Below are 16,207 nucleotides of genomic sequence, written 5' to 3'. Positions count from 1 at the left end.
GTAAAAATGGAATGCATAAACACATTATTCAAATAGTATATTTCACCCCTACAGGACCGAGTGAGTCTGGCCTCCAGCAACACTGTCCATACTGGAGGGTCTCAAGAGACGAGGCTTTTTTACAAAATTGGAGAAACTGCATTCAAAGAGCAGCGCCATTCGACACAGAGCTCACTGCTGCAACTAACGCCTGTCATGAATGTATAGCGGGCTGGAATACACTGCTGAAGCTTTACGTTGGAGCCGATGTGTCTCTTAATACAGATAAGTGTGACTGGTAAACCATGTGCTTAGATCTTGAGTTTTAATGCAGCTATTATGGTCAGACATATATCCAATAATGGGGGTCAACCGACAGGCTGCAACCAAGGATTATAACAATGAAATTGTTGAGTAATCGATGAGTTGTTTGGTCAGGAAATGGTGAAAGAGATGGTGTCAACCCAAAGGTATTCCATTTATTGTCACAGAGGAGTAACAAATATATTCAAATTTCAGAAGTTTGAATCGAGAATTAGTTTTATCCCCTTGAAGAAATCACTCAAACTGATACTCAAAATAGTTAATTAATTTGACAGTTAACTAATCCATTAATCAATTAATCTTTGCCGTTCTAGTTCACACTTGGTTGTTTACTTGGTATTGATATCGATTACAACAGGAGTCTGTGTACAGATGTACAGTATATATATATTTTCTTTTTGTAAATAATTTTTAAAGTAGTATTCCATGGTTTATCCATTCATAGACTACTTTGGCTATGAGTTCTTAAATGGTAAATTACATTTTTTGTGATATAAATGTACAGTTTTCTTTCTCTTCATGTCTCTTTGGTTAAAATGTTCATAACAGCAATAACATGTTCTAGCATTAGCCTTTTTCTTTTCATGTAGCTGTTACCACAAATAAAATGATGTATATCAATCAGAGTGTTTATTTTGTCATGATATTGCTTTGCGTTTAAGCATACTTCTGAGTTGTACTTTGACTATTTTCATTTTCTGCTACTGTATTCTTCTACTCTACTATATTTCAGAGGCAAACACTACTTTTTTTTCTTCACTACGTTTATTGGATATCTGCAGTTACTTTGCAGATTTGGTTTAAAAATGCAAAGTACAATCAGCAAATAAATTATGAAGCAACAGTATAGATTAAATAAAGTTTTAATTGATGCCAGAGTTGAAATTCATAACCCACACAGAAGATAAACTATATAAAGTAGTAAAACCACCTCAACAGCTTCAATATTAAAGTGAGAAACGCGGTGACGCATCAATAATTCTCGTCCAATAATATTATTCTAAACAATGTCTCAGAATAATTTTACTTTTGTTACTTTAAGTTTTGATGCTAATACTTTTGTACTTTTACTCAAGTACACATTAAAATGCATTACTTTTACATGCCACAGAAGATTTCTATGCTGTGGGATTACTTGTGTACAAAATCAGAGTTTTATGAGATTTTTACACTTCTGGTGTTGGACTACATAGCTGTTTGATCCTTTATTGCTTTTATCCACTTTCGAATTACATATTTGTGTTTTCACTGGAGAACATCACTTAAAAAGAACTGCTAGATTTCAATGAAAAAGCTTCGTAAACTGAGTCTGTATTTTTGTAAAGACTGCAATTTACGATATATACAACTTGATATACAGTATGTGTTGGTGAAGGGTTGAAGTGTTATCCTTCGTGTAAATATCAGTGATGTAAACCAGAGCATCACTGATAACCTCTTACTGCTGGAGGTTCCAGTGTCAGTGGATCCAACCTTGAATTTCTGCCTCAATAGGCAACAAAAGTCAACCTCCAGCTGTGAAGGAATGTAAACCAGCGGGGCGTATGTGAGTGTGGGAGACATTATAGTGATGTTTTTACACAGGTCACAAGCAATGCCCCGAGAGCTTTTCCTTTTATATTTTAAATTACACTTTTAACTGGGCTTCTCCTACTCCTGCAAAGTGATTCAGATTAGATTAGATTCCACTTGAAGACTAAAATGTTGCAGCTGTAGGAGGATTAGGAGTCCTATTAAACTGATGTTCAACTCTGGACCATTAGTACCTGCCCCACATCTGGATCTCCCTTTAAATTTGGTGCAATTTCTGATGGTCGGTGGTAGAGCGACACCATGTGGACACACTGTGACAGCACAGTCCATTTTCAGTGGGGGATCACCTTGCTAGCATTAAGCACCCATCATGTGCCTTTTATTTATTACAAGATGTTAGCATTAGGGTTTATCCTAATGATTTCTATTTTTAGCTGTAAGGTTGAATGCTTCTCAGGACTCCATTGACTGAACACGACAAGAGAGTCAACAACCTTTATTTATCCATAGATGTGCCACTCAGAAACTGGGAAGAGGTGTTACAGGATTTGCCCTTAAGAGAAGTCTATATGGATCTTTAACAATTTTTCTCTCTACAAACAGGCCATTGACAAAAATGAAGGGAAAAAGACAATATGGTCGTAACAGTGTAAACACATGGTAATATACATGAAAGCAAAAAAGCAATAGGTGTCAGTGACATCAAATTAAAATGTAGGGTAAGTTAGTATGAATAAGAACAAAAGACTCCTGAAAACCCTAACTTTTTTTTTCTCAAATAACAGCTCGGCATACATTTCTACATAGCATGCAATAAGGCACCTATCTAACACAAGGAAGAAACCTATGCTACAGTTTGAAGCACAATTGTTATCCAAATAAAAAGAAAAGAAAATATTGCTCACCAAAATGTTCACTCTCATAAAAACTGTATCTCTCATTCCCTTTCATATAACCCAAGCCATATCTAAAAAAATACATCAGTTTGTAAAAGATATTTTACACAGAACGGTAAATAGAGCGCAATCCACTCGACTTCGGAAAAATCTTGTAAAAGCGAGATTTTCTCGTGTAGTCTTTTAGTATACACAACCTTTTTTTGTTTAGATCAAATTGTGAAGGTCAACGAGTAAGAGTTACCTATCTTCTATACACAGGTAATTAAATTAGTCTCCAAAGCAGTAAAGTGTGATGTTGCATTTCATGTACATTTGGTGCTTGGGTACAGAGGAAACCGCACAGTAAATAATTAGGACACGGGTCATGTTGCAATATGCTACCCAGTAAGTTTTATTTTCTATTATGCATTTCTTTATGGCTAAATTGCATGTCATAATAGACTCGGGGTGTCAGCCAGTATTGCTCTCTGTACAGTCTATGCAGCAGTACTAACCCATCGCAGACATACAAAAAACAACCTCATAAATATACAAGATGGCTCGTGTTTGATCGAGCCCAATTTCAAGAACAAGCTGCATGAGAACACCTGCAACATGTTTATCTCCAACACTTAAAACAAATGAAAGCGATAAAAGGAAAAAAAAAAAAGGGAAAAAAAAAGGTGGAGACAAAGAGGATCTTACTATCAAAAATGTAATCTTTTGGAACAGCACACTAGTCACCTATACATATATATAAAAGAAAATCAATAACTATTTACATTGGATTTTCGATATTTGCTTCACATGGGTAATGCGGGTGAAAAAGAAATATCTATTTAAATCGAGACAACAGTACTTGTTCACCAATTGTGTTTGTAGCCTTGGATAAAGTTGCAGCTGAAAAGCACATGTGCCCACCTGAAGGAACATTAACTGAATTGTTCTATCAAAAAGACTAACCACAGGGTGAAGCATATTTTCCCCAGGTAACAATTTTATCGTGTAGATCTTCAAATCACATTTTGTGTTTCTTTAAAAATGTTCAAAAGAGGTCCTGAAGCATGTGAAGCACAATCACAAACAAGAATAGAGACTCCTTCACAATCTATTATTATACCCTCTATAAACTGAGCCCAAAGCCCCGGGTTCAGCTCTGAATTACAGGTTGCAAAGTCCTTCTGGCCGAGCCATTTCCTTTTGAAGACTTGTGTCACTGTCCATTTATTCTCAGCTGCTCCACTTCAACATACTAATGTGCTGACCTGACCTCTCGTCTATAGAAGCTGGCCTGATATTTCCTCTCATGTGGCGGTATCAATGAAGGGACCGTGGGTAGAACAGAAACGGGGGAGAGCAAAGATGTGCGCTTGCATGGGACCGCTTGTGAGGCCAGGAAAGGGTGCTCACTGATCTACGTGGATCCTATGATGTCTGGAGAGGGAGGAAGAATGGTTAAAGCCTTTGCCACACTGAGAGCACCTGTATGGTTTTTCAACAGACAGGATGCACTGTTTTGGGAAGGCATTGTTAGGGAATCCCTTCCCCGTGGGGATGGGGGTGTACTGCTGCGGTTGTGGTTGCGGTGGTTCTGGCTGCTGCTGTTGCTGCTTGTTCTCCAAGTGAACCCTCTGATGCCTTGCAAGCGACGAGGAGTGATTGAATCTTTTGCCACAGTGACCACACGTGTAACTCTTTCCCTCCGAGTGGACTCTTTGGTGCCGCGACAGAGAAGAGGAATGATTGAAGCCCTTGTCGCAGTGGTGGCACATGTAGGGCTTGTCTCCCTGCTGATGCACCCTCTGCTTTGGAGGAGTGCCGAAGGTAAGTGGTTTCCCAGGCTGAGGAGGAGAAAACACCGGATTCTGCAGGTGGGTCTTATGGTGGCGCGAGAGAGAAGAGGAGTGATTGAAGCCCTTGTTGCAATGTCTGCAGGTGTAGGGCTTCCCTCCGGCATGGACTTGCTGGTGCTTCTTCAGATGGCGTTTGCGGACAAAACTCTTCCTGCACATGTTGCATTTGTATGGTTTCTCCCCCGAGTGGATCCTCTGGTGTTCTCTCAGAGTGGCAGCAGCGGCAAAACACTTTCCACACTGTGCACACCGGTGGGGTTTGTCTCCGAGCACGACTGCAGCATGGGTCTTCTGATGCTGCTTCAGGTTCGAGGTTGTAGCAAAGCCCTTGCCACACTGGCCGCAAGTGTATGGCTTCTCGCGCGCGTGGACCTCCTGGTGCTTTTTCAGATGTCTTCTGCGGACAAAGCTCTTCCTACACTGGGTACACTTGTAGGGCTTGTCCTCCGAATGCATCTTCATGTGTTCTCTCAAGGTGATGGCAGCTGCAAAGCTCTTACCGCACTCTGAGCATCTGTGGGGCTTGTCTGGCAAATGAATCATCTGATGAGACTTAAGGCTGAATGCATCGATAACATCTTTGCCCATGATCTCAACACCCGGGGGAACATAGGGCTTTTCTTTCATGTGAATCTTCATGTGCTGCTTGAGGCTGGCCTCCACAGCAAAGCTCTCACCACAGTGGACACATATGTAAGGGTTGAGGTCCCTGTGGATCTCAAAGTGTTGGTGAAGATCAGCAATGCTGCCAAAAATCTCCCCACACTCGTTGCACTGCAGGCCGTGAGCTTCATGTATGATTACCCCATTCTCAGACTCCACTGTCAACTCTCCACCGTGGTCAGACTCCACTTTCACCACATGCTCACTTTCTGTCTTGATCAGCACCTCTCCCAGCAACGCCTCGTTTCCTGTTGTCTTGATTTCTGCTCCTGTGAAACAGTGCATATCACCATGCTCCACTTTGATGTAATCATGGTCTGTCTCTACAATTGCATCCACACAGGCTACAGCTCCAAGCTCTGTCCCCAGTCCCTGGATCTTTAAGTCTGAACCATGGATTTCCAGCTCTAATCCACGCTTTTCTTCTGTCATGATCTCCGTTTCTGCTCCATAGTGAAGGTCGACATGGCTGTGGGCTATGACACACTCCGACCCAAGTGTGTCAAGGCCGGGTGTGTCACACTCAGTCTCTGACTCGGCCATGAGAACACACTCCAGCCCCACGACCTCCGTTTTCCTGCCGGGCGATGACTTAAGTAGGAATCGGGGTTATAACACTTTGTTTTGTGCAGTGTCGCGCTGGTGCTTTTGTCAGTAGGCAGACCTGCAAAAGACAAGAACAATAAGGAAAATAAATACATACTGCGCATGGGATGTCTTCATTCAATAGCTTCTTCTTACAGGTCTGGGATAAGGCACCCTGATGAAGTGAACAACTACAGCTACACTATTCAAAACTGTTGTCCCCAATACACAAACTGAATAATACGTGAGGGAGACCTAAAGTCAGTTTCTGTTTTGCTGGTCATAGACTCCCATCACTTCCAAAGTCATTCTTTAAAATCTGCTTTTGTTCACACGTTTTCCCCTTTTCCTTGCATGCTTCAATGTCGCAGGTTTTTCCATATTGATTTATGACCAGTATACAAATGGTCATGCTAATTTCACAAAGGCAAGACAACAAAAGAGGAGGTCATTTAAGAAACTATTGTGTGGCAGTATGGGCTACATTTCCTATTTGGTTCCAAGCTTTTAAATGAATGTTCACTAGCCTAGCCACGCTAGACCCAGCTCTGAAGACACAAGGGTCTAGGAACTCTCGACAGGGAGGGAGGCGGGCTAAAAGGTTGTCTATCAAATCACTCTGCAGCAATTGGGTAGGTATACAACCAATTAGCGCAACGAATAGGCTGACGTAGTTCCTAGAGCGTCGGAAATCAGAGGATGTGGTAGTTCGGTGAAGCTTTATTTATATAGCCAATGAGTGAAGCTCAAGTATATTACAGACATGTTAACAGAAAGATTATTCAGAGTCGGTGCTAATGGAGCTCAACGACTGTTGTCGTTTTCGTCGTCGACCCTGGCAGAGAATTAAATTCGTTGCCGTGGGTTGTCTAGCACGGCCAGGCTAGTTGTTTCCGGTTGTTTCTGTCAGAATCGTCGCGCCTCTGTCGTCACTTAGTTACACCCGCCTTCTGACTCTACACTTCATGGCGATTCGTCAGCCAGTTTTAGGAGCATCCAACCTCGAGGCTTACCGAAGGTAACTAGACCCACCCTGGCAGAGAATTAAATTCGTTGCCATGGGTTGTCTAGCGCGGCTAGGCTAAATGTTCACTACATCTAAATAAGTGAGTAACGTTACCAGTTAACACTGCTACACCTACCATATAAATATCCATTATGTGATACAAGATAGGGAGACATGATATCTACTGAATCAGACACAACAGGCCTTTCTGCAAGATAACTTTAATAAGAGATTATTATCTTTATGTAGGCTGTGTTCATAATATGGTGTCATATGAGCAGATAATAATTTAAATGTCTTGTTCAACACAAGTTTGCCACCCAGACCCCTGCAGAAGGAGCCCTGCCTGCTCAGGATACGCATGCACAACCTCAGCCAACACACACACACAAAAAGCCCTCAGCTGGTGACACAACAGCACACACGGTGGTTGGTGGCATATTCGGTTAACACAACAGGTGAACAATGAGACAAGGGAAGTCCTTAATATTACATTAGATCCATGTTACTTTATATCACTGTAAATGCACTGGCCTACGTTAATTTGGTGTAGTACAGCTCTGTCTGTTGCCTGATACTCAAGTGAAATAATAACACGGGGACATGGATAGGCTAAGGATTCATAATTCATACCGAATGCAGATGTAGGACTGGAAAAATAAAAACGTACTTTTTAAAAAACTGCACTCCTCATCTCTCACCTGAGCAATACTACTTAGCAAGCTAAAGTGGTCAATTTGCTAGCTAAATTAGCCCACAAGACGAGCTTCACTTCACTAGCTAACACGATTGATAAAATCAAAGTGAACCACACAATAATCAAGCTTCCACTTCTAGCTTAATACACAAGCCCAGGCCGGCCGGCCTACACAATTAAGTTGACTGCGCAGTTCGCCATGCATTATTTTAAAATACACAATAAAGTATGTGAAGGCATTTAAACAGCAATGTTTTGTTATTAAAACACTGAACTGATGGTTGCTAGCCTTCCATTACAGCTACAAATAGCCTCCATAGCCGCTAGTTAGCTGGCTATGGTCGATGGGGGGACTGCGTTAACGACAAGACAGCATTGTGTTAGCTGCTAATGCGTTCACGATTTAGCCAGCTAACTAGCTTCGCGGAAAAACCAGCACACTGGTATTTATGAATCAAAGCTTAATGAACAACGAAAATACTTACACTGCGACCAGTAAACAGATGGATTAATTTCGCGCAATTTAGGACAACGACCGGCGCGGATATCTCCTTGTGCGAGTATTAACAGGCCATCTTGTTGTGCCACACCAGCACTTCCAGCTAGCCAAGATTACATACTTGCCTAAGATGGCTGCCACTAGCTAACGTTAGCTGCGTTAGCTTCCGCCATTCACAACATATCGAATTAGAGCTGGCCCGAAGCGATCTCTGGGCGAACCGAACTTAAAAAGCATACTCAAAACTGCTTAAGAAACGACGGAGTCGATTGTATGCGACCATTTAACACATCGTAACGTTAAAAAACGACATCGTAGGCTAATAGCAAGCAGGTTAGCAGGGCTAAGAGCCACACCGTAATTCCAACCAGGAGTTGGCTAGGTGAAACAAAGATGGCTAACCGTGAAAGCAGCGAACGATGTGCGAAAAGCCCGGGAAAGGACGTCTTTTACTTACAAGAAAACCTCCTCACGGCTCAAATCTCACAGCAGATGCAGTTTAAAACTCAGTAACCAAACAATAAAGGATGAGATCGAGTATTTAATTGCTGTTGAGAGAGCACGGCGGATCTTGGCTACAGAGCTGAAGCCCTCCTTTACTGCGGCAGCACCCGACAAACCGCACACACGACTTTCAATGGCGGCCTTGCTGATGTTAGCAGCTATCCAGCCGAGACAATATTAGCGTGCTGGCTAAATAGCCATGATGCCAAGCTAACGAGCCAGCTAATCCAGCTTGCTAGCACGGCTAAAGCCTGCTCTCCAGTTTAGTACGAGCCTGCAGATTGTACAACATTGGAACGGAAGCTTTGCTAAACCGCCCAACCGACCATGTTAAGTCTGGTATCGCATGCAAGACAAACTGGACGTTGATTTAAGCAATACAGATCCCACAACAAGCACGTTTAAAAAACACAGGAATGCGAATCAGAGCAGAAATAGTCCTTTATACCAGTGTATTGCTGCTGCTTGTGTATTTTTAAGCAGAACAGAATGTTACAACCAGCGCGAGTCAGGGCCTGTATTTTTTCCATCACAAAGTTCAGAACTGGAGGCGAAAAATATACGACCAATAAGCTTTCTAACTATGCTATAAACACCAAGATTGTATAGAGCTGAGCACACACACCCTGTGCCTCAACGCTGCACTAGTCACGGCAGAGCAAGTTGAATTTAAATGATGAAATAATCATCAGGAGTCCGGACCCCGTCGATCGCAAAGCCGTGCATGCACACACCCACCTTTCTGTCCTTTTACTTTCAGGTTGCTGAGAGGAGAAAGAAAGAGAATCGTTTATATGCCCAAACTCCGGGTTGAGAAGCGCTTTGCAAGCCTGTAGTGAACCTCCTCAGACTGCTGTGTCTTCCCCTCTCTCTCTCTCTCTCTCTCTCTCTGCCTGTGTGCTGGCGCCACAGCTCATCTGGCGCCAACGTTGGACGACCGACGCACTTTAGCGAAAGCAATCATTGTCATTTCAAACGCAGCACGGAAACCACTGTCCCCCCTACAGGCCGGGAGTAGCACTGCACCAATCACCGTATGTGAGTATGCCATTTCCATTGGTGTGCGGTATTTACATAGAGAGATAGGCACACTGCAGTAATTAACCCGCAGAAGTACTCTCACCTTTACTTTAAAGTATCAGCACAGCAATAAAATACTCAATTACTAAAAAAAAACGTCCTGCATGAAACAAATAACACTAGAGTAGCAAGTGGAAAATGTGAAGTATTACTGTAACAGTGCACTTCAAAATATGTAACCAGTTTTTCAAGGAATTAACTAATCTTTTCCTGCTAAGATAAGATAACACTTGTCCTTGCAGCAAAGAGAAAGTGCAACAGTGTAGCAGAAAAATAAACAAGGAATATACTTAAGTACTGTTAAAACTGCACAGTTCTTCTAAAAGTAGACATTTAGAAATTGCATTGATTTGTCTGTATGTAAAAAAATAAACAGTGTTGCATGGGGTTGTTTATATATGTGTAAAAATGTTGATATCACACAGATTTTTCCATTTAAATAAATGCACTTATTAAAGATAGTGATATTTCACACAGTTGTGTATGTGGAAAAAATGCTATTGTATGGAGGATTTAAATCCGCAAAATGTAACATAACACACAGGTGTTGCACCAGAGTGAATGTAGCAGGTTTTCTTTGTGCAGTCTGCTGGGAGCAGTGCTGGAATGGAAATACCAAAATTTTGTGAATTTAACTAAAAGTCAGCTCATGAAATCAAGTTTTTTAACACATTAAAACTAGAATTATTAATTACTTCCCACCATGCATTGTTTGAGAGTTAAAACTCTCCTAATACTCTTCTTCTGTACCCTGACAAACCCGTTGACAATAAAAACAAAGGTGTGTTAAATCCTGTTTGTTTATTTGCATAATAATAGAAAACAGTGCAAACTATGATGTTGCATTTGGTCGCCGCCCAGGTACAGTTTTTAAAAAAGACACTGAAAGCAGCCTCACATTTTGTTTTTTCTAACTGATACTTCTTCGTGTCAAGTAAAAAACGTACTCCTTAAAGTAAGAACATGTAAAAGAAATGTAGTTATTGCTAGAGAGACTACATGATTAATTCATTTTAAATATCTTAAGTTGGACTGAGCTTGTTGAGTTACCACAGCTAGTTTTATATTTCACAACTGATACGATATCAAAATAATTATTAAACCTAAGTTCAGATAACTCATATTTTTAAGGTAGCAGGTTGACTTTTGAGTCTAAGTTGAACAAACTTACCGATTTGATCATTCTAAATTATATTAAATAGCTAACATCAAATTTTAAAACTGAAACATCAGTGTGTAATCGGCATGTACTGGCTGCTGTTTCATCTAGTTCATATATATTTTTATACACAGGGACACAAGATAAATCTGAGGTACAGTTGTCACGATTAATGGGAGAAGAAAGAAGAAGAAGATAAAGCATCTCCTCCACAAATGTGTTTTCTGCTTTTGGACTTCCTCTCTATCTTTTATTATTGCAGCAACATTGGACAATTTTAACATTTATGGAAATGAAACCATGTGTGAAGTTTAGAGGCGACAAATTACTGTTTGGTAGAGCTGTTAACAGCTCACAGAGATCTGAAATATGAGCCAGGCTACGCATTGCTTTTTATTAGCAGCCAAAAAAGCTTGAAACCCATCAATTTAAATATTGTGTTGTATCCTAAAAGCTTGTTATGTTATCAAGTGCGTAAATCCTTAATTTTGAAAGTAACTAAAGTTGTCAAGTAAATGTGCTGGAGTAGAACGTATCACATTTCCCACTGAAATGTAGTGGAGTGAACAATCATAACTGATTCAGTGCTTGTGTATCAACTTAAGTGTAGTTCCTTTTTACTGTTATCTCAGCCGTACTCTACACAAAGTAGACAGTGGGATGAAATTCAGCGTCTCTAGAGCTATGGTGTAACATGTAAACAGACTGTCAGGACCAAGCAGCTAGGCAGGGGCACAAGAGGAACCTTTTAAATTGTTTAAGACTTTATTATGCCAAAAATAACTGTCCACAGAGTACTCAAAATTACAAAAGGGATTAAAATACATCAAAGAAAAAGTATCAACAGAAATTCTAATTCTGGGCCCTTTAAATAAACTGAGGTCAACCAAACAAGACGCTCAACATAGTATGAACTAAACAAACCTGTCCTTATGAATGACACAAAAGGAGGGGTATATATACACATAGGCTAGCCTACCAACACACAACAGGGGGAAAACCTATTCTTCACACCATAAAACTCCCAAAATAAACCCACCTACCACTTAAAGACATAATACAAATACATATACATATTAAACAACAATACCACCCCAAAATTCAAACAAATACACATATGCTGCTTTTCTTGAGGCCCCTGCACTTCAGATCTCCCCTTCACAGCACTGGGAGCTGGCGCCTTCCAATTCCTGTCTTCCAGCATAAAAGAGAGCCTTAAACACAGCCTCCCCTTTTGCCAGGACCTCAGCAGCATGTGGAGCAGCAGAAGCAGAAACAAAGGTACAATGACTTAATCATTTAAGCTAATTTGATAAACTTATGACTATATGCACTCAAATTGGTAACACCAGCACATTGTAAATCAAATAAGCTAAGTAAACATTTTTTTAACCAAACTCTGTGGGTGATTATTTGTTTGGAATGACAAAAAACAATACTAACACTGCATGGTCTAAGTTGTTGACGGGTCCATGACACAGAAAAATTGTAATACCAGAAATAATATAAAGTGCAAACAGTATATTGTGTGTCAGTGTGCAACGACTGGACAGGATAGCAGAACATTGCTGACTGTAGAAAAAAGGGATCTATGGTAAAGTATACATTTGTAGATTGTTCAAACCATGCATATTTATTTTTATATTCATTATTTATATGGAGACAAGCAACTGTGGATACAATGCATCAAGGATTTACTGTATTTTGTGCAGTAATAAATTAGTCCCACAAGATGATGCTGTTTTCCTGTTACCAGTGTTTGTCAAGAGTGGTTACCATATAATGTACAAGTCTGAAGTAGTAAAGACAAATAAACAAAAATGCGGTACTGATACAAATAAAACTAATCGAAGGAAATTCCTTTACAGTCCATCTTTATAGATAATGGAGCACTAATTATGAAGTAAAATTAGTCAGTGTGGACTCCTTTATGTTATTAAATTCATCTTTCCCTCTCCTTTGTCTCAACTCTCTTTGTTTCAGGCACGAACACCCATTCAGATTATTAAACGTCCAACCTGGTATACTGGTTTTACAATGAGAGCAGACCACATAGCAAACATTCTGTCACACACCGCGTCAGTCACACAGTTTCAGTGGAGCTGTTAACTTCAGGAGCTCTCTTTCTCTGCTGATACCTGTTTACATTTAGTTGAGTCTTCTTTTTAGCTGTTGACTAGCACAGTTTCTGAAGAAGTTACCTGTGGATTTTAATTTTGTTTTCATATCTGCTGGATATATCTACGTTTATTTACTCTTTTGGTAGGAAAATGTCCCACCCGAGCACTCTGGATTTAGACAGACACACCAGCTTGGAAAAATCCCGTCGGTCCAACAGTCGTAGTCAGACCAGGGTCCAGGCCAGAGATGGGGACCCCCTGTGTGACTTCTGCACAACCAGGAAGCAGAAGGCCGAGAAGTCCTGCCTGGTGTGCCTGGCGTCCTACTGCGAAACTCACCTCCAGTCTCACTACGAGTACCCAGCTCTGATGAAGCACAAGCTGGTCAAAGCTACAGGTCAGATGAGAGAGAAGATGTGCGCGCAGCATGACAAGCTGCTAGAGGCTTTTTGTCGCACTGATGAGACATCGGTGTGTGTTTTGTGCATGATGGATGAGCACAAGCACCACAACATCGTACCAGCTGGAACTGAGAGGACTGAGAAACAAGTAAGAGCTGAAAACAATTTATTAATTGATAGTTTGAACATATTTCTGCAGTGTGACCCACTATTAATGACAAGTGGAATGTACTTTCTTTCTGTAGAAACAACTTGGTGTCACACTGCACAAATCTCAACACAGGATCGACCAGAGAATTAAAAAGTGGCAGGATCTGCGGCAAGCTGTTGATGCAGTTAAAGTAAGTGACTCACACTAATCCAAACATAGCATGATGCTAAAAACAAGACAGTAAGTTTTCCTGGCTTTTTTTTATTTTAACAACCTCTTTCTCCCACTTTCTTTTGCATCTCATCAGCACTCGGCTCAGACGGTCCTGGATGAGAACGAACGGATTTTCACTGAGCTTCTTCTTTCCATTGAGAGGAAGTACAATGAGGTCAAGGAGATGATCCGTTCCCATGAAAAGAGCACCGTGACCCGTGGTGAGATACTGCTGGACCGCCTGGAGGAGGAGATCACTCTGCTGAAGAAGAGACACAATGACCTGGAGAAGCTCTCACACACAGATGATCACATACACTTCCTACAGGTGAGGCTGTACTGAGATACTGCTGCAAAAGTCAAGGGTCTATGGAGAAAAGTGCAGTATCACTCAATATGTTGGCTATTTGCTTCATGTCTCTCATCTCTATCTTCTTGTTTTTCCCAGAGCTGGCAGTCTCTGTCAGGACCCTCGGGATATGAAGACCTCAACAACATCAGCGTTGTTCCAAATTACAACTTTGATTCTACCAAGAGAGCCATTTCTGCAATGAGATTACAAATAGAAGAAGTCAGCAAGACAGAAATGAGCAAAATCTCAGGAGCAGGTGGACAAATCTGTCTTTATTTACCTCCCTGAGGAGTTTCTACAGAGGAGTTCTTTTCAGATAACGGTTGTTTTTTACTCTGTTATTGCTTACATTGCCAAGTGTGTGTTTTTTAATCTGTCTTCATAGTGAAGGAAGTGTACATCACTCAAGAAGCTGAGACAAAGACAAGAAGGGAATCAAGTTTGATGGAAGAACCGAGGACAGATAGAAGAGAAGAACCAAAGACAAGAGAAGATTTCCTGAAATGTGAGTTGTTAGATTAATTTTTTTAAAGAAAAGCCCATGAAACTTCTGGCACTGGCCTTGCATAGCTACATGGCACCAAACCTTCACCAATCCGGGCTTTTAAAAGTACAAGTCATGGTCTCATGTACAAGAGACATTTCAGTGCCTAACAATGGAATGACTACACTGTGTGGTGAAATGACTGAAACTTGTCTGGAAGGTATGCCGCCTGCAGAACCGGTTTGGTGAAATGTAGTAAAGCAAATGTACTGTTCAGTTTTCCTTAAGCAAACACAGGTGTTCCTGCTTCTGCTTACATGCAGAAAGCATTTAAGCAAGCTGATTCATGGGAGTTACTGAAACTGTATTTAATTTAGGTGATTTATTTATGTGGAAGATGGTGAAACGAAAGAAAAGAAGTAATAATTTAATATAGTGTAAAAAATTGATAGATGTATGATAAAGAAAACACCAGTCTAAAAAATCACCTAATCTGACAATACACAAATGCCAAAACATCCATTAACATTAAATTAGATGATAAATACAAGTAATATTTCATAACTTTCTGTTCTGTGTAGATGCTTGCCAGTTGTTTCTGGATGTGAACACTGTCCACCCAAACCTTCACCTGTCTGAAGGCAACAGAACAGCCACAATGAAGAATGAACTGAAGAACTATCCAGACCACCCAGACCGATTTGATCACTGGCAGCAGGTGAGAATTTAGCCCTGTTTTCATGTAAAGAGGTGGAAGGAAACTGATCTGTTGTGAATGATATAGATATTTTTTCCTCTTTCTTGTACTTTTCACATGCCTTTTGTTGTTATTGATTGAAAACTGCAACCCAAATGAATCTTTTAGTGGAAATCAATCAATCTTTCTATCTTCTAACTATCATCTTTGGCTCTCCATTCCCCTCCAGGTGTTGTGCAGGGACAGTGTGACCGGGACTCGCTGTTACTGGGAGGTGGACTGGAAGGGAACAGAGATAGATGTGGCCGTCACCTACAGGGGAATCCGCCGTAAAGGAAACGGCAACGACTGCAGCCTGGGCTGGAACGACAAGTCCTGGAGTCTGTACTGCTCCGACTCCAAGTTCTCCTTCGTGCACAACAACAAAAGCAAAGATATCCAGGCTCCCATGTCTCCTCGTATTGGCGTCTATCTGGATCATGCAGCGGGGACACTTGCATTTTACAGTGTCTCTGAAAACATGCGGCTTCTGCACAGAGCCCAGACGACCTTCACAGAGCCCCTCTACCCTGCATTCAGTGTGTGGGGCTTTGGTACCAGCATAAGACTGTAGAAAAGGTGCCACAGTGCAGTAGTTTAGCTCAGACGATATTCTCTGCAAAATCTTCAACAGTTTGATTAACTCTGATTTATTTCACTTTTCGCCACAAGTTGTTGTTTTCCTCGTATGTGAATTTCATTGTACGACTGTTTTGATCACTGGATGTTGTTTTAGGGGAAATTAAGATAGGCTATTTAGAGTTTTTTAGTAGGAAAAAACTTTTTTTTGCTTTTTTCTAGCATTTTCTTTATTATGTTCAAGCAGATTATTATGCTTTTAAACTGAAATGTTATAGATGCTGTCTGTAAATAAAATTTCCAATTCTAAAACTCCAGCACTGTTATTTATAGCTGACAAGTGTCCTTGATCCCCTTACAAGTAGCTCAAAATTTCTCTAAATGGAGTTGCTGCTGTTTACATTGATAATT

At 40.8% G+C, this 16,207-nt stretch overlaps 2 protein-coding genes across 4 annotated transcripts; one reads left to right on the top strand and one right to left on the bottom strand.

Moving 5' to 3' along the window:
- Positions 1 to 2,317: 2,317 nt before the first annotated feature.
- Positions 2,318 to 9,469, bottom strand: si:ch211-198a12.6 (uncharacterized protein LOC563253 homolog). 3 transcript variants are annotated; one of them, XM_022190091.2, is made up of 2 exons: positions 9,260 to 9,469; positions 2,318 to 5,894 (listed from the first exon to the last, which is right to left on the bottom strand). In XM_022190091.2, the coding sequence occupies exon 2, from the start codon at positions 5,771 to 5,773 to the stop codon at positions 4,121 to 4,123; it is 1,653 nt and encodes a 550-aa protein (XP_022045783.1). In that variant the 5' UTR covers positions 5,774 to 5,894; positions 9,260 to 9,469; the 3' UTR covers positions 2,318 to 4,120. The 3 variants fall into 3 exon arrangements, with proteins under 3 accessions (XP_022045783.1, XP_022045784.1, XP_022045785.1); XM_022190092.2 differs by lacking the exon at positions 9,260 to 9,469 and adding an exon at positions 8,475 to 8,641; XM_022190093.2 differs by lacking the exon at positions 9,260 to 9,469 and adding an exon at positions 8,004 to 8,132.
- A 1,838-nt stretch (positions 9,470 to 11,307) lies between these two features.
- ftr14l (finTRIM family, member 14-like) lies at positions 11,308 to 16,108 on the top strand. Its single transcript, XM_022190094.2, has 8 exons — positions 11,308 to 12,041; positions 13,027 to 13,429; positions 13,527 to 13,622; positions 13,740 to 13,973; positions 14,094 to 14,253; positions 14,383 to 14,502; positions 15,063 to 15,199; positions 15,408 to 16,108. The coding sequence occupies exons 2-8, from the start codon at positions 13,031 to 13,033 to the stop codon at positions 15,789 to 15,791; spliced, it is 1,530 nt and encodes a 509-aa protein (XP_022045786.2). The 5' UTR covers positions 11,308 to 12,041; positions 13,027 to 13,030; the 3' UTR covers positions 15,792 to 16,108.
- Positions 16,109 to 16,207: the final 99 nt, after the last annotated feature.

This window comes from Acanthochromis polyacanthus, chromosome 15 (assembly GCF_021347895.1).
Source record: "Acanthochromis polyacanthus isolate Apoly-LR-REF ecotype Palm Island chromosome 15, KAUST_Apoly_ChrSc, whole genome shotgun sequence".
In the NCBI taxonomy this organism is placed as follows: Eukaryota; Metazoa; Chordata; class Actinopteri; family Pomacentridae; genus Acanthochromis; species Acanthochromis polyacanthus.
Note: the sequence above shows the minus strand (reverse complement) of the source record. Positions and strands in the feature narration are given on the sequence as shown.

What these genes read in the sequence shown, in the direction of transcription:
- si:ch211-198a12.6 (XM_022190091.2), bottom strand. Translation starts at nt 5,773, where the DNA reads ATGGCCGAGTCAGAGACTGAGTGTGACACACCCGGCCTTGACACACTT.
- ftr14l (XM_022190094.2), top strand. Translation starts at nt 13,031, where the DNA reads ATGTCCCACCCGAGCACTCTGGATTTAGACAGACACACCAGCTTGGAA. An exon ending in AAGCTGTTGATGCAGTTAAA is followed by an intron (nt 13,623 to 13,739) that starts GTAAGTGACTCA and finishes GCATCTCATCAG; the next exon opens with CACTCGGCTCAGACGGTCCT. An exon ending in ATCACATACACTTCCTACAG is followed by an intron (nt 13,974 to 14,093) that starts GTGAGGCTGTAC and finishes TGTTTTTCCCAG; the next exon opens with AGCTGGCAGTCTCTGTCAGG.